This window comes from Grus americana, chromosome 22, assembly GCF_028858705.1.
Source record: "Grus americana isolate bGruAme1 chromosome 22, bGruAme1.mat, whole genome shotgun sequence".
Classification (NCBI taxonomy): Eukaryota; Metazoa; Chordata; class Aves; order Gruiformes; family Gruidae; genus Grus; species Grus americana.
The window spans coordinates 1,018,714-1,038,752 of NC_072873.1; the positions used below are offsets into that span (position 1 = coordinate 1,018,714).

The 20,039-nt window shown below is 63.4% G+C and overlaps 1 protein-coding gene across 19 annotated transcripts; it reads left to right on the forward strand.

The window, feature by feature from the left end:
• Positions 1–206: 206 nt before the first annotated feature.
• Positions 207–19,930, forward strand: UBTF (upstream binding transcription factor). 19 transcript variants are annotated; one of them, XM_054801228.1, is made up of 23 exons: positions 207–479; positions 569–891; positions 4,242–4,373; positions 7,301–7,476; positions 7,780–7,863; positions 8,561–8,716; positions 9,494–9,558; positions 10,194–10,323; positions 10,785–10,895; positions 11,209–11,342; positions 11,771–11,912; positions 12,253–12,294; positions 13,066–13,179; positions 13,368–13,523; positions 13,984–14,139; positions 14,381–14,491; positions 14,581–14,669; positions 14,848–15,037; positions 15,309–15,356; positions 15,554–15,622; positions 16,036–16,182; positions 16,561–16,680; positions 17,102–19,930. In XM_054801228.1, the coding sequence occupies exons 3-23, from the start codon at positions 4,316–4,318 to the stop codon at positions 17,213–17,215; spliced, it is 2,412 nt and encodes an 803-aa protein (XP_054657203.1). In that variant the 5' UTR covers positions 207–479; positions 569–891; positions 4,242–4,315; the 3' UTR covers positions 17,216–19,930. The 19 variants fall into 19 exon arrangements, with proteins under 19 accessions (XP_054657203.1, XP_054657211.1, XP_054657213.1 ...); XM_054801236.1 differs by having other exon boundaries at positions 10,194–10,314; XM_054801238.1 differs by having other exon boundaries at positions 10,194–10,302.
• The last annotated feature ends 109 nt before the right edge of the window (positions 19,931–20,039 follow it).

A 20,039-nucleotide genomic window follows, 5' to 3' on the forward strand; every position in this document is an offset into this window, starting at 1 on the left:
GCGGGGCAGCCGGTACCGTGCAGGCAGGCCGGGGTGGCCGGTAGTGTGCAGGCAGCCTGGGATGGCCCGTAATTTGCAGGCAGCTCGGGATGGCCGGTAATTTGCAGGCAGCTGCCCGGCCGGGATTGGCTGCGGGGAATGACGCCCAGCACAACAAAGGTGGAGTTGGAGAAATTGCATTAAAAAAAATTAAGAGAGAGAGAGAGGAGAAAGGGAGAGGGGAGCGGAGGGAGGGGAGGAAACTGCCCCTCGCCCGCCCCGCCGGGGAAACCCCCCACCGCGGCCGTGTCCCGGGGCTGCCCGGGGCCGCGGGGCGGGCAGGGAGCGCGGCCCCGCCGCTGCCCGCCGTGTCGGAAGGGACCCACCGGGGCGGGAGGCGGCTCGGCTCGGCTTCCCCCCCCCCTCCGCTTCCCCCCCCTTCTTTTTTTTTTTTCTTTTTTTTTTTTTTATGCAAACGCCGGGCGAGGATTGTTGCACATGTAAGGAGATTTTTTTTTTTCCCTTTCCCCCCCCCTTCCCTCCTCTCTCCTTCCTCCTCCTCCTCCTCCTCTTTTTCTTCTCGCCACAGTGTTGCAAAAGCAAAGAGCAATAAAAAACACGGCGAAAGCGGCGGGAGCGCGGGGCGGCGGCGGCGGCCGGCGGTGCCGCTTGGGGAGCGGCGGAGGCTGGCGGCGGACCCCGGCGCTCAGAGCCCGGCTGATTGGAAGAGAAAACGCAGCGCCATGGAGGCGGGGGAAAGCGCGATCGTCTCTGCGGGGACTGGAGCGCGTCCACGCCCGGGGCCAGCGCTGCAGAGCTGGCCGCCGTTCAACCGCCGCTTCCCCGCCCCGGCCCCGCCGAGCGAGCCCCGGCCCCGCCGAGCCGCGGCCCCCCAAAGCCGCGGGCCCGCAGGTACGTGCCTGCGCCGGGGGAGCCGTGCCGCGCCGTGCCGCGCCGCCCGGGCTCGCCATTCGCCGCCGCGCCGCTCCGCCGGCGGGGCTGGAGGAGGCGCTTTGTTCCTCCCCGGGCTCCCGCTGCCGCCGCCGCGCACCGGGCTCGGTAAGGCGCCGCCGCCGCTCCGCCGGGAAAGGGAGTTTTGCACCCGCCAGAGGGGGATTTTTAGGGTGGGTGCTTTTTTTTTGGAGGGGGGAAATATTAGGGTTTTTTTTTTTTTTATAAAGGAAACAAAAAGGCTCGTTTTCGCGCAGGCCCCGCGGGCAGGAAGCCGCCGCCGGGGTTCGCCCGCCCGCTCCGGCCCGCTCCGCGCCGGCGGGGGGCACCGCGCTGGGGCTCGGGGCGGGGGGGAGCGCACGGCTCGGCGGCCTCGGTGTGCCCCCCCCTCCCTCCTTTCCCTTCCCTTCCCTCTCCTCCTCCTCGCTCCCTCCCTCCTTCCCGCTCGCCCTCCCTCCCTCCCCGGCTGCCGCAGCTGGATTTCGGGGGCAGGCTTCCAGCGCTGGGCGGTTGTTTTTCCCCAGCCCGGGTGAGTCCCGCGCCGCGGCGGGGAGCTCGGCGCCGCGCTCCGGCGGGTGCGTGCCCGGGCTCGTCCGCTCCCCCCCCCCCCCCCGCGCTTTATTTTCCCCCCTCCTTATTCTCTTTTTATAGATTTTTTTTTTTCCCCCTTCATTTTTTTTTTTCGCCTTTCTTTCCTCCTTCTTTCTTCCTTTCTTCCCTCCGGACCGGGAGCGGGGCTCCAGCCCCCCGCTGGGTGGGTGGGTGTTTCTGGGCTCGAGGAGGGGTCGCGGAGGGGGGGGGTGGGGTGGGGAAGGAGAGGAGAGGAGGGGGCGGCGGTGGTGGGAAGAAGGGAGGAGGGGGGGGGGATGGATTGGGTAGGAGCCGCTCCCCGGGGGTCGGTGCGGGGAGGTCGCGCTGCCCTCGCCCGGCTCGCTGCAGCTGCCCGGCCGCCCCCAGCCGGGCATCCCCGCCCCCCCTTCCCCCTCCTCCTCCTCCTCCTTCTTCTTCTTCTTCTTCCCCCAGCGGCTCCGGCGCGGGGCTGGGGCTGCGGCGGCTCGGCTAGAGCTCCCCCCCCCTCCTCCTCCTCCTTCCACCACCACCACCTCCTCCTCCTCCTCCTTCTCTCCTCTCCTCCTCCTCCCCCTTGCAGCCCGGAGAGGTGGGTTTGTCTCGGCTTTATAACCGCGCCGGCTGCACGGGTGGAGGGGAAGGAGCGGCGGGCGGAGGCGGGCGCAGCCCGGCCATTGTGTGCCGCGGCGGAGAGCGGCCGCGCCGGCCGGTAACGATGGGGGGGTGGCGGATGGGGAGGAGGTAGGGGGGGGGGAAGCCGCGGAGCATCGCATCGCTCCGGGGGACCGGGGGAGCGGAGAGGGGCCGGGGGAGCGCTCCGCGCTCCCCCGGCCCCTCTCCGCTCCCCCGGTCCCCCGGACTCGCCTCCATTGTCTGCCCTGGTGTTGGAGGAGGAGGGGGGGGGGGGGAAGTGGTGGGGGGAAGGCGGCGGAGCGCGGCTCGCTGGCGCCCGGGTGGGAACCGGGGGCGGGAGGGGGCCGGGGAGGCGCCGCCGGGGCCGCCCGCGCTCGGTCCCACCCGGTTCCTGCTGCCTGGCGGAGGAGGAGACTGGAGCTGGCCGGCGGCGCAGGGCATGTGCGGGCTCCCCGCCTCCGCCCGACGGCCCGGCCCCTTCCTCCCCCGCCTCCTCCTCCTCCTCCTCCTCCTCCTCCCCCCCCCCCGGCGCGGGATCCGGTCCGTCCCCCCCCCCCCCGGGGATCCCGCACCCCCCCCCTCCGCCTCCGGGGATCCCTCTGCGCGCGCACCGCGATCGCCCCCGCCACGCCCCGCGATGATCCGATGGATCCCTCCCCCTGCCACGATCCCGCCTTCCCCCCCCCCCCCCGCCCCACTCACCCACCCCCGGGGCGATCCCCCTGGGCCCACACCCCCGGGGGCTGGGCTGATCCCACCCCGGGGCGATCCCCCATCTAACCCCCGAGGTGGTTCCGGATCCTTCCAACCCCCCTCCCCGCGGGGACTGAGCCAACCCTGGAGCCATCCCCTATCCATGCTTCCCCCCCCCGGGCTCATCACACCCCGGGGTGATCCCCCCCTGCCCGGGGGCTGATCCACCCCCCCCCGCAGCGATGCTCCTTCCCCGCAGGGCCTGCTGGGGTCTGCAGCCCCTCTGGGCGATCCCCAATTTCCCCCCTGGGGGTCTGATCCTGCCCCAGGGTGATCCCTGTCCTGCCCCCAGGGGCTGATCCCCTGCCCTGCAGCGATTCCCAATCCCCTCCCGGGGCTCAGTGGGGCCTGTGCCCCCCAGGGCGATCCCCGATGTCCCCCCGGGGGGAGTCGTCCCTCGGGCCCAGGGCCCGGATCCCCCTGTACCCCTCCCAAGGCCCAGGTCTCTCCCAGACCCCCCAGGGCCTGGATCCCCTCCCAGGATCCCCCCGCTGGTGCCTGGCTTCCCCTGGGATCCCCCCGGGCCCGGATTCCCCCCTGGGGGGTCTGGGCCCTGCTCCCCCGGGCCTGCGGCCTGTCCCCCCGGGCCGATCCCCGCTCAGGCCTCCAGCCCTGCTCCCCCTGCCCTGGGATCCCCCCACTGGCATCGTGCTCCCCCTCCAGCTCTGGGGTCCCCCCACCGAGGCCTCTCCCTGGCTCACCCCCCCCAGGATCTGGTGGAATCCTTCCCCCGGAGCCCCCCTGTTGAAATATCCCCCCGTTTGTCCTGCCCCCTCGGAAGAGCCCTGACCCCCCCAGGCGTGTGGAGGTCTTTCCCCAGAGCTCCCCACATGGGCACCCTCAGGCCCCTTGGATCTTGGATCCTGCCCCCCCAGGGAGCATCTTCCTGGATCTGTGGTGTCCCTTCCTTTCAGACCCCCCTTTTGGGGGGCCGACCCCCCCTTGGGAGATCCCTCAGATCCCCCTGACCCCCCTCCCCTGGGTCTGGGGATCCCTTCCCCCCTACCCCAGGGACATCCCTTGAATCCGTCTCCCCTCAGATCTGTGTGGATCCCCTCCGGATCCTGCCCGCCCCCCCACAGGGACATCCCCCCAAACCCTTTTTCCCTGCCCCTCCTCGACCCCCCCATGCACCCACCTTCTCCTCCCTTATTACCCCTTCCCCACACCCCCTCTCCAAGCCCCCCCAAACCTCACAGGGCTGGGCATGGGGGGGATCCCAGCGCCTCATTTATCTGGGGGGGGGGAAATAGAGAGACACAAGACACCTGGGTCAGCCCCCCCACTCCCCATCAGGGCTTGGGGGTCTGCCCGGCATGGGGGGGTGCCTAGCGGGGGTCTCCCTTTGCTTGCAGAGCCGAGCGGGAGTGATCTCGGGTAGCGCGCGAGGGAGCCGGCGGGGACCGTCCTGGGCGCAGGCAGGTGGAGGATGAACGGCGAAGCCGAGTGCCCTGCAGACTTGGAAATGACAGCTCCCAAAAACCAAGGTGAGCCCCCCCGGCCCTGCAGCCCCCCCCCCCCCCGACCACACCGGGGGGTCCCACGGGAATACCACTGCCACGGGTTTTTTATTTTTTAAAACTAATAAAAAACCTTGGGGTGGCCCTTTTGTCCGAGGGATGCGGGCGCCAGCAAATCCCGACTGTGCCGGGGAAGGGGGGGCGGTGGTGGATTTGCCTCTCCCGATCCCGGCTGTGCCACGGGGGAGCGCACACACGTGTGCGAGCGCGCGGATGCACGCGTCGGTGCGCCGTCAGCCCCTCCGGCCCCGGTGAAGGGCGGCCGCCGGCTTGGGGCAGTGGGGATGCTCTTTTTGGGTGGCTGGTGTTTCAGCCAGGGCGGGTTGGGGGGGGGCTGGCACAAAGAGGTGCTGCCTTCACCGTGCACATCTGGGCTGCATTAAAAGCCGAGCCGTTACCTTGGGCCTCCGGCTTCCAGACCCCAGGATGACATCAGAGGTTCAGCTTTTATTGGAAAACGGGGAGGAAAACAAGGAAAAAGGGATGTTTTATTTGGGGCAGCCTGCCTGGGCAGTGAGGCTCTGCTACCCCGCCACCCAAAAACTCCCTGGGTGCCCCCCAAACCCTGGGGAGCGCAGTCCGGCCCCTCTCACCCACCTGGTCCCCCCGTCTTTCCTCCCCTGCCGCAGTCGGTTTGTTGCCCCGAGCGAACCCGGCTGGAGCACGTGTCCTTCGCCGGGTCTTTAGATGGATTTAATTACACCGGGGCAGCTTTCCTAATATAGACCCGGCCCGGCTGATGCCAGGAGAGCCGGGGATAAATCGGTCCCAGGGCACAGACAACCCCATTCATCTTGGCGGGTGAACTCCGCAATTCTGGCGTTTTTCAGCAAAGCCCGGTCCGAGGAGTGGGGGGGATAGAGGGATGTGGGGGTTGAGTGCGGGGCCCCCACCCCACTGCTGGCGAGGGTTTTTGGGAGGTTTCCACAGTTTCTTACGTATTCCTGCGGGCTGTGGTTATTTCGGCCGTCTGCCAGCGGCGGGGTCATGCGGGGCCAAAGGTCTCGAGGTGTTCCTGTGCTGGGGGGGGGAAACTGAGGCACAGAGCTTATTGATGGGGGCAGGTTTGGGGGCTCTCGTCCCCTTCTTCCTCCCCACTGGATTTTTTGTGGCGATGCTGCTTTCGGTTATTTCTCCTGATGTCTGCGAGTAAAGTCGGCGTCAGCTTCAGCCCAATTCTACCTCTTTGGTCCTTGCCTGGGCGGGTTTGGAAAGTGGATGGGAAAAATAGGAAGACAGAATTTTGGGCTCGGTGCCCCCCCCAGCTCTGATCCCCCCCACAGGCACTGCGGGGGACGGGGGTTTCCCGTCTCTTTTCCTCCTTCATGACTTTTCAGGGCTCCAAAGCCAGGAGTGTGGAGACACGTCCCGAGCCACTGGGCTTCCTGCTTTACGGGGGGGCTCTTTCCATCTTCCCCCCCTCCAATTATTCCCTAACAGACCTGATGAGGTCGGATCCCAAACTGTTCCTGCCTCGACCCCCCCCAACCTGACAGGTCCAAGAGACGAAATGGGGTGGGGGGACAGGTCCTGGCTGCGCTCCCCCACCCTGGCTGCATGTCCCATGTGTCCTTTAACATCTCTCGCTCAGATTTGGGGTTCGGGGGGGTTGCCCTTTGCTGGACTGACGTGGAGGCAGGAGCTGGAGGTGGCATTTTCGTGTGCAGGGGGAGAACTGCAGCTGGGTATTTCTGGGGGCTTGTTTTCATTCCTGGGGATGGAGGGACAAAGATGCTCCCCTCAAATCCATGGCCAGCATTGCTGTCCCCGTCCTGCCGGGATGCTCTGTGTCCCTTAGGCAGCTCCGGACGCCCCAGTCTTGGCCCGGCAGTGACATGGGGCAGGGGACGCGGTGCAGAGCCAGTCCCGCACCCGGGGAGCCCTTGGGCTCGGGTGCCCAGCCCAGGCTGAAGCAGTCGGGGCCATGCGTGTGCGGCGTGGGGCTCTGCTCCTCCTCCAGGCCGTCCCCGGGGACCTCTCTTTCCGCTCCCAGGCTCGCTGCTTTTCCCCAGGGCCACCCATCTTTGCAGAGCACGTAAGTTCAGAGCAGGGTGCCTGGCAGAGGAATTCCCCTGGCGAGGGAGCAGCCCTGAAGTTGGTGCTGGGCGGGACGTTCGGTGCTGGGATATCCTGCCTGCTGCCTGTCCCGGCACGGGACTTCTGCCCGTCCCAGCCGCCCGGTTGCTCCAGGCTCGTCGGCTTCGTTGTGTGCCCATCCCGCCATCCCGGCAGCTTGTCAGTATGGGAGCTGGGAACGCTCCTCCCGGCAGCGCGGGGGATGTTGGGGTGGCATCACCATCACCCCTGTGCCATCAGGGACTCCGCTGCGAGACGGGGACCGTGCCGGACTCCTGACCCCCCCTGCTTTGTGGTCTCTGAGCTTTGACCTTGGCAGAGGTCAACATGGAGCTAGGTCCCAGGTGATGGCAAGGCTCTCTGAGTTGAAGGAAAAGCAGCGCTGGGAGGTTTCCTATTGCTCCGGACACATCTTTTCCACTTAGAAAGTGGGTTTCCCTGTTTCCTCCTTGGCTGGAGAGCATGTTACTCCCGTCTCGCTCTGCAGGGCTTCACTCCCGTGCGTAGGAAATAGCCCTCTGCTCCCGCATGGCAGAGCCATTGCCTTATCTGATGGTGTATTGGGATGAGCGAGTCTCTCTGGTTTGCACCGAGTGGATTTTCTAGCTTTGCCTGGATTGTTTTGGCCCATAGAAAGTTGCTTGAGGGTGATGGAAACAGCCACGTCCCTTTGATCTTTAATCTCGAGAGGCAGCATGTGGAGATTACGTGTCCTGGCGTGCAGTCCGGAGCTGCACGCTGGGAGCTGTAGTCCCCGTGTCCTGCCGGGAAGGCTGCCTGCCCGTTGCTGCTGCTAAGCCTGTTTCTTTGCTGCTCAGACCGCTGGTCTCAGGAGGACATGCTGACTCTGTTGGAGTGCATGAAGAATAACCTGCCCTCCAACGACGGGAGCAAGTTCAAAACCACCGAGTCCCACCTGGACTGGGAGAAAGTGGCTTTCAAGGACTTCTCGGGGGAGATGTGCAAGATGAAGTGGATGGAGATTTCTAACGAGGTAACCGACAGCCGCACAGGGCTCGGAGGGGTTTCGGCGAGAGGGACCGAGCGTCCCGGTGACCTCCCAGGGCTGTTTGAATCGCTCAAGTTCAGTGCCCTGAGTCCTTGGTCCTTAGTGCCAACACCATCCTGCTGCTGTCGGCATTGTGAACCCTTCGGAGGCGCTGGGATGGGTCGTTTGCGCGGTGGCATTACGAAACCCTGCGGGTTTATGCTGTGCCGAGCACGGCTCGGTATTGAGCAGGGATCTGCTCTGTCCCCGCAGCCTGTTCATGGTTGTGGCCCTTCATTAACCCTGCAGGTGAGGAAGTTTCGGACCCTCACAGAGCTCATTATGGACGCCGAAGAGCACGTGAAGAATCCTTACAAGGGCAAAAAGCTCAAGGTATCGGGCAGGAATTGGGATGGGTCCCTAAAGGGAGACCTTCCCCTTCCCCAGGACGGGGGGCTGTCACCCGTGTGGCACCCCAGACCCGTGTGGCTCTGCCGCCGGAGCCCCTGCAGGCACGTCACCGCCCGTAATCCCCGCAGCCGGCCGCCCAAGGCTCCGGAGGCCGCGGGCTCTGGGTCCGGGCCAAGTCCAGGGTACATTTAATATGGCCGGCTGTATTGCTGGCAGCCTGTATCCAAGTTTAGCACCGGGGGGGCCGGGAAGCCGCCGTCCTATTCCTGGCCTGCCGGGTCGGGTGGGGTGCTGCTTTCTGCCAGGCGGCCCCGGGGCAGCTGATGCTCTGCCACCGGCCGTCCCCGGGAGGTGGGTCCCTTCCCCTCCTCCTGCCTCAGTTTCCCCTCTTGCAGCACAACCGCTCTGTGCCAACAGCTCTGGATGGCTGGAGGCTGCTCCTGAGATACCCAGCCCTGGGATATTGTAGTTCCTGGGGTAGGGAGCCCTTGTTCCCAGCCTTTTTACCCCCGTTGCATGCAAAGCCGGGGTGTTCCCATGTCAGGGATCACCAGTGGGGCTGGATGGAGGCAGGTCCCCCCGGTACTGGGGAGGAGCTGGGAGCCGGCGGGGTTTGGCTGTGCTCTCTGCGGTGCTGCAGATTCTGCACTCAGTGTCTGCCACTCTGCTGTCTCCCCAGAAACACCCCGATTTCCCCAAGAAGCCCCTGACTCCCTATTTCCGCTTCTTCATGGAGAAGCGGGCCAAATACGCCAAGCTTCACCCCGAAATGAGCAACCTGGATCTCACCAAGATCCTGTCCAAGAAATACAAGGAGCTTCCCGAGAAGAAAAAGGTACGGGGGAGAGTCAGGAAGCCCCTTCCCACTTGTGTGCCTCTTGCTGGGCTCTGCGTGCCCAGCTCTCCCAGTAAAACCCGCAGAGCCCAGCCCCTACCTGGTGAGGGTTCAGTCCGGCTCTCAACGGGAGAAACCCGGGTGCTTGTTTAGTCCCGTCAGACCAGTAAGACTTCCTTTCCTTTCCCTGTCCTGGTTCCCAGGATCTGTGGGGTGGAGGCTGGCTGGGTCTGTCCGTTGGTCCGTCTTTTCCAGACAGACCTGGATGGTGACTTTGCTGTTGGGTGGATCTGTATTTAACGTTGGGGTTAAATCACACACCCTGCCATGGCCACCCTGTCCGAGCGAGGGATGGAGGGGCCGGCTCTGCTCTGAGCCGTGGGAGATGCTGGGAGGAGAGCTGCCCATCTCACCTCCAGCTCTGGAGGTGGCCCTTGGCTTGGCCAGAGCCCGGGTGGGCGTTTTGGGTTCCCCTGCTCTCAATCTGGGTGGATTTGCCACCGGCAGGAAAGGTCCGGGGCACAAAGTCCTGCTGTGCCCTCTTGCCCAGGGCTGTTATGGTGCAGGAAGAGGGGGGAGAACCTGCCTCCGAATCCCTGGGCCGGCTGGAATCCCTCAGCTGGGAGCTGCAGGACCACTCTGATGGGCTGGAGAGCCCTCGAGTCCCTGTGGGGGTGATGGGGTGCCCAGCTGGCAGGGTCGACAGGGATGTACCTGCCTGCCCGTTCCCTGGTGCTGACATCCCTCTCCACCTCCCTGGTGGCTTTGTGTCCCCAGATGAAATACATCCAGGACTTCCAGCGAGAGAAGCAGGAGTTTGAGAGGAACCTGGCAAGGTTCAGGTGAGCGGGCAGCTGCCCCGGCATTTCCCTGGGCCCCTCCAGGCAGATCCAGTCTCCCCTCCTGCGTGTAGCTCATGGAGGAAGAAGCCCTGATGGGCGCTGCGGCTTGAAGGCAGAAGGGAGGGGAGAATGCTGGGGGGGAAAAAAAAAAAAATCAACAAAAAAAAACCCAACCAAGGAAAAGGTGTCTGAGAGCAGCCCTGCAGCTGGGAGACTCAGTGAGGGAGAGAGAGCGGAGGACCTTCCACACTCTGGGGGCTAGGGTCTGGAAGGGGAGGACAGGAGCCCTGCCACCGGCACGGCTAGAAGCTGAACCGACCACCTCGTTCCCCCCAGACCTTCCCTTTGAACGTGGTCGCTGTGACCCAGGTGGGTCCTGGCGTTGCCGATGACCTGCCGCTGCTCCAGGGATGCAGCCCAGCCCGGCACATTAAAGGGGATGCTTGTAGCTGATGCAGACTCAAATCTCTCCTAAAATCCTCCTGCTCTTTTCGGGGACCCCCTCAGTATCTGAGCCCGTGGAGGCTCAGCCCTGCAGTGACAGTTGCCCCTTAGCAGGGAGGTTTAGGGGGTGCTCTCCTTCCACCTGCAACCTCCGTAACGCTCTCCCTTCCCCACCTCCCCGCCGGGTAAAGGGAAGATCACCCGGATCTCATCCAGAACGCCAAGAAATCCGACGTCCCTGAAAAACCCAAGACCCCCCAGCAGCTGTGGTACAACCACGAGAAGAAGATCTACTTGAAAGTGCGTCCAGATGTGAGTACGGTGGGTGGGAGTGCGTGTGAGCGTGAGTGTGGAGGGGTCCTGTACCCCGCTGCTGGGGGGAGAGGAGGGGGAAAGGAGAGAAGCATTTTAGGGGGGATGGGATGGAAGACACCGCTAGAAGTTTCCAGCAGTCTGGACGGAGGTAAGAAGGGGCTCTGCACATCTGGAAGAGGCTCGGGGATACAGACCCCACTTTTTGCCTGCAGTCGAAGGGGTGACCACAGCCTGAGTCAGGGCAGGAAAGGTTTCCAGCACAGACATCACCTCTGGCCATGCCCCGCACTCGCACGCACCCCCTTCCCCGGCCGTGAGCTCAGCTCGCAGCCACCCCACGGCCCCAAGCCGGGTGCCGCCGTGACACGATGGCGGGCCGCATTATTTTTGCCCCCTCTTTTTTTTTTTTTCCTCTTCTTTTTTTGGATTTTACCCCTCTGCCCTCACCTCTGGCTTTGGGTTTTCAGGCCACCACGAAGGAGGTGAAAGAGTCGCTGGGCAAGCAGTGGTCTCAACTCTCGGATAAAAAGAGGCTGAAATGGATTCATAAGGCCCTGGAACAGCGGAAGGAGTACGAGGTAGGGAGCAGCCTCACCCGTCCCCCTCCACACTCATCCCTGTGTTCACTCTGAGCCACTCTGCCTCCCGGCCACAGCTGCCGGCGGCTAGCCAGCCTCACCCGATAGCCAGCGTGGGGGTTCAGCCAGATCCCTGCAGGTCCCTAGCGAGTCTGAGCCCTGCCTCCTCCAGCAACGTTCGGGGAAAGGAGAAGTACCCCTGGGGAGATGAGTAGGGCAACGGTTGGCTTCTCTTTCCTCCTCCTCCGGCCCCCAGCCAGGCGGGGATCGGAGCCCCTCTCCTGACCGCTCTCCATCTCTCCATCCCTCGCAGGAGATCATGCGTGACTACATCCAGAAGCACCCCGAGCTGAACATCAGCGAGGAGGGCATCACCCGCTCCACCCTCACCAAGGCTGAGCGCCAGCTCAAGGATAAATTTGATGGACGACCCACAAAGCCACCTCCGTGAGTCCTGTCCCTCCCCGTCTGGGTGTGAGGGATGCGTCCCTCGGAGCTCTTGGATGCTGGTTCTTGTGAACGAGGAAACTGGGGCTCTGCCTGGCTTAGAGAGCCCCAAGAGCGTCATTTCAGGGACCATGGGCATGGGCTGTCGATGATTCCATTAAACTGGTCCTTAAATATATATGTTAAATATACGTTGCTGAGAACCTGAGGGAGGTTTACAGTGATGCTGTGTGCTCCAGGTTGGGGTGTAATCCAACCCCTAGCTTCCCTAAAAGCAGGCACCTGTGGCGCAGCGCTTCACTGCCCAGTGCAGCCCAGAGGGCAGAGGGGGGGATGTCTTGGGTGGCTCTTAGCACCCAGCCAGCTCCGCAGAGGGGATGTGAGCGAGGCGGGTTGTGTCTAACGCTGGGTCCCTCCGTCGATTGCAGGAATAGCTACTCCCTGTACTGCGCAGAGCTGATGGCCAACATGAAAGATGTGCCCAGCACTGAGCGGATGGTGCTGTGCAGCCAGCAGTGGAAACTGCTCTCCCAGAAGGAAAAGGACGCATACCACAAAAAATGTGATCAGGTGAGTGGCTGAGGATGGGACAGACAGACGGGTGGACAGGCAGATGGGCACCAGTGCTGCGGTGAGGGAGGAAGAGGATGGGAGAGCTTGGGCTACAAATCTCGCTGGAAATGAGCCCCTCATCCTTCCACAGTGCCTGTTCTGGTCGTCCTGACCACCAGCTCCCCCTGAGGTCCTCAGTCACCTCCCTTGGTCTCCCCAGACCGCGTGTGTGGGACCAGCAGAGGGTCCGGGTGGAGGATGCTGTTGCTGAGGGGTCTGAGGCCGGGTCGGGGACTGCGTGAGGCAGGGCTGGGGTGAGGGAATCTCTGTGTAAGCACGTGTCTCCATCTCCCTCCAGAAAAAGAAAGACTACGAGATTGAGCTCCTCCGCTTCCTGGAGGTGAGTGACGTGGGGTTGCCTTGGCCATCGGGTGCTGGAGACCCCGAACGCAGGGAGGGAGCCCTGGCTGGGGGGCTGAGATGGGTTAAACAGGGACTGCACTGATGCTGCCCCTTTCTGCTCGCCTCAAAACATGGCTGGATCCCGCCATGGGTGCTGCGCAGAGATGTTTGCACATAGTCTTGACCCTTCCCCAGCCGCCCTAATGCCTGACCCAGTGTCTCCCAGTTGGGTGCTGGGAGGTGCAGATGGGCCCCCCCAGCCGGGAGGGGAAGCCGGGGCTGATCAGAGGGCTGGTGCCACGGGAGGGGTTGCCGTCAGCGGCTGCGGCTGTGCAGGCGGCAGCGAGTCTCTCGCTTCCTTCCCTCGGCTGGGGCGTAGGCGGGGGGAGCTGCACCGAGGCCATCTCAGCGTTGTGCTCGGCCCCCGGGCGGACGTGACGCGGCCCTGGCTGCGTCTGCAGGGGCAGGGGGTGGAAAACCCAGATCCGGGCACCTGCCCGCCCTGCCAGCAGATGAGACTGAGACGGGGAGGGGGCAGAGCCGGCGAAGAGGAGCGTTGCCTGGCAAGGGGGGTGACACAGGCGTGGGGACCCCCAGGCTGCGCACCCAGGCCTGCAGTGCCTGGTGCTGGCCCTGGCTGGGGGGGCTTTTGGATCAGGACAACCGAGTGTATTAGTTCCCCCCGCCCCAGTGTCCCTATTCCCTGAGTGCATCAAAGCCTCGTTAGCATTGGGCTGTCTAACGGTGTGTCTCCTCCCGTGCCACCCAGAGCCTGCCCGAGGAGGAGCAGCAGCGGGTGCTAGGTGAGGAGAAGATGCTGGGCAGCAACCGGAAAGGGGCAACGAGTCCCGCATCCAAAAAGTCCTCACCAGAGACCGGCAAGGTGAGAGTGGCAACTAGAGAGACGGGGCAGCACGCGCCAGAGACGTGGGATGGGGTTGCTGGCATCTCAGGGTGCTTTGAGGGATTCGGTCTGTGGTTCTTTCACCATGTTTTTCCTGGGGTTGGAGACTACCGGGCAGGTCCTTCTGTGGGTTCGCCCCCACCCACGGCCCCATGTCCCTCCCGCAGGCCAGCTCAGAGAAGCCCAAACGGCCCATCTCTGCCATGTTCATCTTCTCGGAGGAGAAGCGGAAGCAGCTGCAGGAGGAACGGCCGGAGCTGTCAGAGAGCGAGCTGACCCGGCTCCTGGCCCGCATGTGGAATGACCTCTCCGAGAAGAAGAAGGTTGGTGCCGTCCCCGACCCTTCTCCATCCCCACCTCCGCTGCTCCGTTGGGCATCTCTGGCAGCCGGGGGGTGCTGCCTGTCCTTGTCCTGCTGCAAGGGGCTTCGCTCGCCCCCGGGCACCTCAGCTGGGGGACGATTGTCCCCAGGAGCATCACAGCTCCAGCGAGCCATCACCCGGGTGCTGGTGTCGGCACCGATGGGTGCTGCTGGCTGTGCCCTCTCCCTCTCATGACCTGGTGGGTCAAAACCCAGCAGCTTAAGAAACCTTGGAGGGTCCTTGAGCCTCAATTTAAGGGCCGGATGGTTTTCCTGGTGGGGGGGAGTCCTGAGACATAGGTGTGCGTGGTGGGGGGCTGCCGGTGCTACCGTGGGGACAGCACTGGGGGAAGCTGCAGTGACTGCTGCCTGCCCTCCCGGTGCATGCTGCCCCTTCATCCCCACCGTGCACCCCTGCGCAGGCCAAGTACAAAGCGCGGGAAGCGGCGATGAAGGCGCAGTCGGAGAAGAAGCACGGCTCAGATAAAGAGGAACGCGGGAAGCTGCCCGAGTCTCCCAAAACAGCCGAGGAGATCTGGCAACAGAGTGTCATCGGAGACTACCTGGCTCGTTTCAAGGTGAGGAGTGGGCCGGGAGAGGAGCTGGAAGTGGGATCGTCACTCCCGGCGGCAGGAATCGCCTTGTACCTTCTCCCCTGCTTTCACACCCAAGGCAACGGGTTGGGGCTGGGAGCCGCGGGGAGGACGGGTGACAGCAAGGGAGCGGGTGCCCCGTGGTCCGTGGCGGAGCCAGCGGTAGCACCCCGGCATCCCGGGCATCTTGGGTGCATCTAATGTGGCGCGGGGGTCTGTGCCGCAGAACGACCGGGGAAAGGCGCTGAAGGCCATGGAAGCCACTTGGAACAACATGGAGAAGAAGGAGAAGCTGATGTGGATCAAGAAAGCGGCGGAGGATCAGAAGCGATACGAGGTGGGTCCCCGCTCCTTCCTGCCCCTCGCTGTGCCCCTGCGGCCAGTGCTGCCTCTGTCTCCCTGACCCCTCTTTCTCCTCTGGCTCAGAGGGAGCTGAGCGAGATGCGGGCCCCTCCGTGCTCCACCAACTCCGCCAAGAAAATGAAGTTCCAGGGAGAACCGAAGAAACCCCCCATGTGAGTGTCTGGGGTCCAAAAGGTTGGATCTGGCTGGTGCAAAAGAGCCTGGAGCAGCCCCGGGGTGGAGGGAGTGTGGACTGGACCATGGTGGGGGGAGATGATGGATAGATGGTGGTTACGCCTCGTTTCTCTGTGCACACCCTCTGATCCGATCTCCGCGCTCCCCCCGTTGCAGGAACGGTTACCAGAAGTTCTCCCAGGAGCTGCTGTCGAACGGGGAGCTGAACCACCTCCCGCTGAAGGAGCGGATGGTGGAGATCGGCAGCCGCTGGCAGCGCATCTCCCAGGGCCAGAAGGACCACTACAAAAAGCTGGCGGAGGAGCAGCAGAAACAGTACAAGGTGCACCTCGACATCTGGCTCAAGGTGAGTGCTGATGCCCCGATGCCCGGTGGGGGGGCACTGGGGGACTCTGGGGTCGATCACTCTTGGGGAGGCTCGGGGTGGTCTCTGCTCACAGCCTTCCTCTGGGAACCGCCATCCCCAGACCCTTTTTTGGCATTTTGTAACTTAGAGGGCCTTTAAAAAAGCGTATGTGGGGAGGGGGTGCCCCGTGCCAGAGTCCTTCCCAGCTCCGTGCCCCGCTCCGTGCTGCCCAGCCCTCCCTGCTCCCTGACCGTCTCCCCTGTCTCCGCAGAGCCTCTCGCCCCAGGAGCGGGCTGCCTACAAGGAGCACACTTCCAACGTGAGTATCCACCCCGCAGCGCCGTGGGGGGAGCCCGGGGGCTTGGGGCTGGGCTGGGATCAGCCCTGGGTGAGGTCAGGCTGTGCGGGAGATGAGCCAAGCTCAGGAGAGCCCCCCAAGGGATTCCGGGGCCTGGGAAGGAGCCGCGTTGGAGCCCTGCAGCTCTGAATGGTTTTGCTTTCCCCCCCCCCTTGCAGAAACGCAAGAGCATAGGGAAGATACGGGGCCCCAACCCCAAGATGAAGCCGACGATGCAGTCCAAGTCGGTGAGTGCACGAGGGCCGTGCTCTGCACTGGGGACACCCAGCGCCCTCCCGGCTGGGGAGGGCGTCCCGGGGGGGGACCCAGATGCCTCGAGGCGTCCCTGGTGCTTCCTGCTGCCTGCCTGTTCCTTGAGATGACAAACCCAGGGCCCTCCCCAAATCTGTGCTCAAAACCCACCCTGGTCTGAGTTTTGCCTCTCTGAAGCCTGAGGCATCCCCTGGCACCCGCTCCGGGAGCCTTTTTGGGGCTGTTTGTGATGTAAATGGGGAAAGGCTCCTGGGCGGGGTGTGGGGTTGGAGCCCCCTGATCCCGCTGGGTGGATGGAGGAACCCAACGGCCAAGGACGGGGTGGTGCACCCATGGGTGCTGGTGTCCTGGGGCGCCCGCCCACGACCAACCCCTTCCTGCCCCGCAGGAGTCAGAGGATGACGACGAGGAGGAAGAGGAGGAGGAAGATGATGATGAAGACGAGGACGACGACGATGACAACGGCGACTCATCAGAGGAAGGCGGCGACTCCTCGGAGTCCAGCAGCGAGGAGGAGAGCGAGGACGGGGACGAGGTGAGGCTGCGGTGCGTGCCGTGGGGAGGGCGGCGGGGCCGTCCCGGGCCCCGCTCCGCTCCCGTACCGCTCGCTCTGCCCCCCGCCTCACCCTCCTCTGGGGCTGGGGGGGCATCCGCGCCCGGGCTCAGATAGGACCGTGGCGGAGGAGCTCCCGGGAAGCGGGGGGGGACACGGGGAGGCGAAGGGGAACGGGATCCCCCCCACCCCTGCCCGGCGTCCCCGGGGAGGGTGCGAGGAGCAGCCGCGGGGCGTAGTTAGGAGCAGCCTCGGGACGTAGAGGTGCGGGTTGTGCAGAGCCCCCAGTGAGCAGAGAAAAATCTCCTGTCTTTTTCCTGGTGGAGATACTGAGTCTGGTCTCGGCTCCGTTTGCGCCAGTGTGAATGCCGAGTAAGTCACCAGAGTCAAAGTTTTACACCGGTGCAACTGAAATCAGAGTATGCTGGATGGCGCTGGGGCCAGAAACCGTGTCCGTGCCTTGTGCTCGCCACCGGACAGGTGAGGTGTTTCGACCCCCTCGTTGGTCTCAGCTCACGCCTCTTCCTTCCCTGGCTTTAGAGGGGGGAAACTGAGGCACGAGGCGGGTCGGGTACCCTACCTCGGATCGTGTAGCGAGGCAGTGGCAGAGGTGAGGGTAGGACCCCCGCGCGCTGCTCCGGCACGCTCCCCTGCCCCGGCACCCCCGAGCTGAGCCCTTGCAAACTCACTCCTGCCCCGCGTCCCTCCTCCATCCCCCCCCCCCGCCCCGGGGTGGCAGCGGCGGGAGGGATGGGGTTGTACCCTCCGCCCTCCGCGGGGACCCCCCCATGCCGCAGCGGGGAGGGCGAGCGGGCGGCAAGGGGGGAGATGATGGACGGCAGCTGGGGCCCCCCACCCTGACGCTAACCCCCCCGTCCTCTCTGCCACCCCCCCTCCCCAGAACGACGAGGATGACGAGGATGAGGATGATGAGGATGAGGATGACAACGACTCGGAGGGCAGCAGCAGTTCCTCCTCCTCCTCGGGGGACTCCTCCGACTCCGACTCCAACTGATCCGGCCAAGCTCTTAGTAACGGCGTTTGGTTTCTCGGTTTTGGTCCCAAATCCCCGCCCCCAGCCCCCCAAAACCCCTTCCTCCTCTTCCTCCTGCCCCTCCTGGCGAGCCGCAGGCCCCCGTGGGACCCCCCAACCCAGGGAGCGGGGGCCGGAGGGACCCCTCTGCCGAGCTCACACTACGGGGGGGGGAGCCAGGGGCCGCTCCCGCCCTGGGCTGGGGGGGGGAGAGGGTGAGCCCCCCCGTCCCTCCCACCCCCCCTTACTCACCCCTTACCGAGGGAGGGGAAACGATTTATTTCTTTTTTTTTTTGTTGGTTTTTTTTTTGAGATTTCATTATTTTTGGGGGGTCGCCCCGTCCTTGCCCCCTTCACGCCCTCGCTACCAGCTCCGGACTTTATAGAAAGAAAACAAAAACAGGAAAAAAAAAAAATCCCCCCCCCCTTTTTTTTTTCTTAAAAAAAAAACACAAATGGAAAAAAAAACCCACCACCCCCCCGCAGCCCCTCCCGTCCCGCCCCAGGCAGCTGGCGCGGAGCATGAGCCGAGTTGCTCAGGACTCAGCCGTTGGGACGATGTCTCTTCCCCCCCAACTCCCCTCTCTGCGCACCCCCCAGCGTCTCGGGGAGCCCCCGACCCCCCAAAAAACCCCTTGTACAGTCTGGAAGCTGCACCGGGAGCTCACCGGGACCTCCGCATCCACGGCACTTGGGAGCGCCGGCCACGGACCGTGACCACCCGGCGTGTCCCCGGGGGGGGGTGGGGGTGGATGGGGGGGGGGGAACGACGTGTGTGTGCGTGTGTGTGTGTGCGCGTGAGCGTGTGTGCCGGGGTGGGGGGCACGCGCGGCTCCCCCCTGCTCAGCGTGACCAACGGGGGGGGGGGCGCGGGGGTGCTGCCGGAGCACCCCCCTGTGTTGTCGGTGGTTGTTGTGCCGTTGTATTTTATTTTATTCTTTTTTTTTGTTTTTCCTTTTTATAAAACAAGAAAGATCCATCTTTTATTTTTTCTTCCCCCCCCATTTCCCCCCCCCCCATTTATCCCCCCATCTCTGGTGAAGCCGCTCCTCTCCCTTCGCCCCAGCGCTCCCCTCCTCCCAGTTGCCCCAGTTACCCCCAGTTTGCTCCCCACCTGGGGGGGGGGTCTTGCCCCCTCCCCCCCAGCCATGCTGTAAATATTGGTGCGGTTTGGGTTTATTTGGGGGGGGGGGGGTGATGCCCCCTTCCCTCCCTGGGAGGGGGATGGGGCTGCGGGGACCGGGGTGGGGGTGCATGGGGGGGGCCTGGCGGCGCCTGTCTGGGGCCCCCCCCATTTTTTTAAGCAGACACGAGCACCAGCAATCCCATGGCACCTCCCTGCAGGGTTCCCGTCCCCCCACCCCATTCCCCCCCCCAAAAAATGCCCGATTCAGTTGGGGACCCCTCCAGACCTCTACTCTGTGGAGGGGGGGCACAAGGTTTGTCCCTTCGGGTCCCCCCCCCCACCCTGTCCCCGGAGAGGAGCTGGGCTGGGGGACAGGATTTGGGGGGGCCCCAGGGAAGGGGTTGGGGGGCGTCTTCCCCCCCCCGCCCAGGCTGGGGAGGGGAGGCCGGGGGGGGCTTTTTCTCTCGTGCTTTAATTCAGCCATTTTTGTCTTCACCCCCATCTCAGCTCAGCGGGTGGCTGGGAGGGGGCGGGGGGGGGCGAGCTGCAGGTTTGGGGTTTTTCTGGCTGCAAGGGGGGCCCCCCCAGGTTTGCTGCTCTCAGCACCCCAAATCCAGCCCCCCCCAAAGACCTTGAGTCACCCCAAAACACAACTGGGGACCCCCTCAATGGGGGGGACAGGCGACACCCCCGTCACAGCCTCTCGCCTCACGTTGGGCTGAAAAAACACCGTTTTGGGGAAACTGACCCCAAACCCGGGGGGGGGTGAACCTGGGTGCCCCCGCACGGACAATCCCCCCATGTCCCCCCCCGGGACCGGGGCCCCGAAGAACCCGGCCGGGGGTGGGTGTGTGTGTGTGCGCACGTGTGTGTGTGTGTGTGTGTGTCCCCCGTGTCTGTCTGTCCCTCTGTCTCCTTCCCCCCCCCCCCCTTTCCATTTGGGATTTTCCTTTAATTTTCTCCCCAATTTTTAATTCCCCCCCCAATCCCCGACAGGGAATCCCATCCCTTTTCTGCTGAATGTACCCAGCACCGTTCGTGTTTTAGTGGATGTGTTTTTAGTACAAAAAAAAGACAAAAAAAACCCTTTTTTTTTCTGTTTTAAAAAAAATAATAATAAAAAAATAATAAAAATGAAAAATTCTTACAGCGCCGACAATTGGGGGAAAAGGCGTTTGCGCTGCAAGAGAATTGAACCTGAGTGCATTTTGGCACTGCCACAAAAACCCGGGATCCTTTAGATGGAAGTTCTTGTGAATTACATTAAAAAAAAAAAATACAAAAAAAAAATCATCTTTTTTTTCTAATATTTAAAGAGTGTTTTTGTAGGTTTAAAAAAAAGACAAAAAAAAATTAAAAAAAAAAATAATCCCAACTTGGAATTTGTACGGCTGAGCGGGATGCGGGGGCCTCGCATCTGCGGTGTCCCGGTTTGCTTGGGTTTCGGTTCTTATTTTTTGTTGGTTTTTTTTGAGGTTTTTTTTTTTGTTGGTTTTCTTTTTTTTTTTTTGTATAATAAAGTGAAAAATAATGTTTCTGTTCTCATGTCATTACTATAAAAAATAAAACTTTAGGAAAAAAAAAAAAAAGTGTGAGGAGTGTTTTTCCCCCCGCCCTGTTGCGGATGTGGGGGATCTGTGGGAATCACGGAGGGGGGATCGGGGGGGGGGGGATCCCTGG

What these genes read in the sequence shown, in the direction of transcription:
- UBTF (XM_054801228.1), top strand. Translation starts at nt 4,316, where the DNA reads ATGAACGGCGAAGCCGAGTGCCCTGCAGACTTGGAAATGACAGCTCCC. An exon ending in GGATGGAGATTTCTAACGAG is followed by an intron (nt 7,477 to 7,779) that starts GTAACCGACAGC and finishes TTAACCCTGCAG; the next exon opens with GTGAGGAAGTTTCGGACCCT. An exon ending in ACAAGGGCAAAAAGCTCAAG is followed by an intron (nt 7,864 to 8,560) that starts GTATCGGGCAGG and finishes CTGTCTCCCCAG; the next exon opens with AAACACCCCGATTTCCCCAA.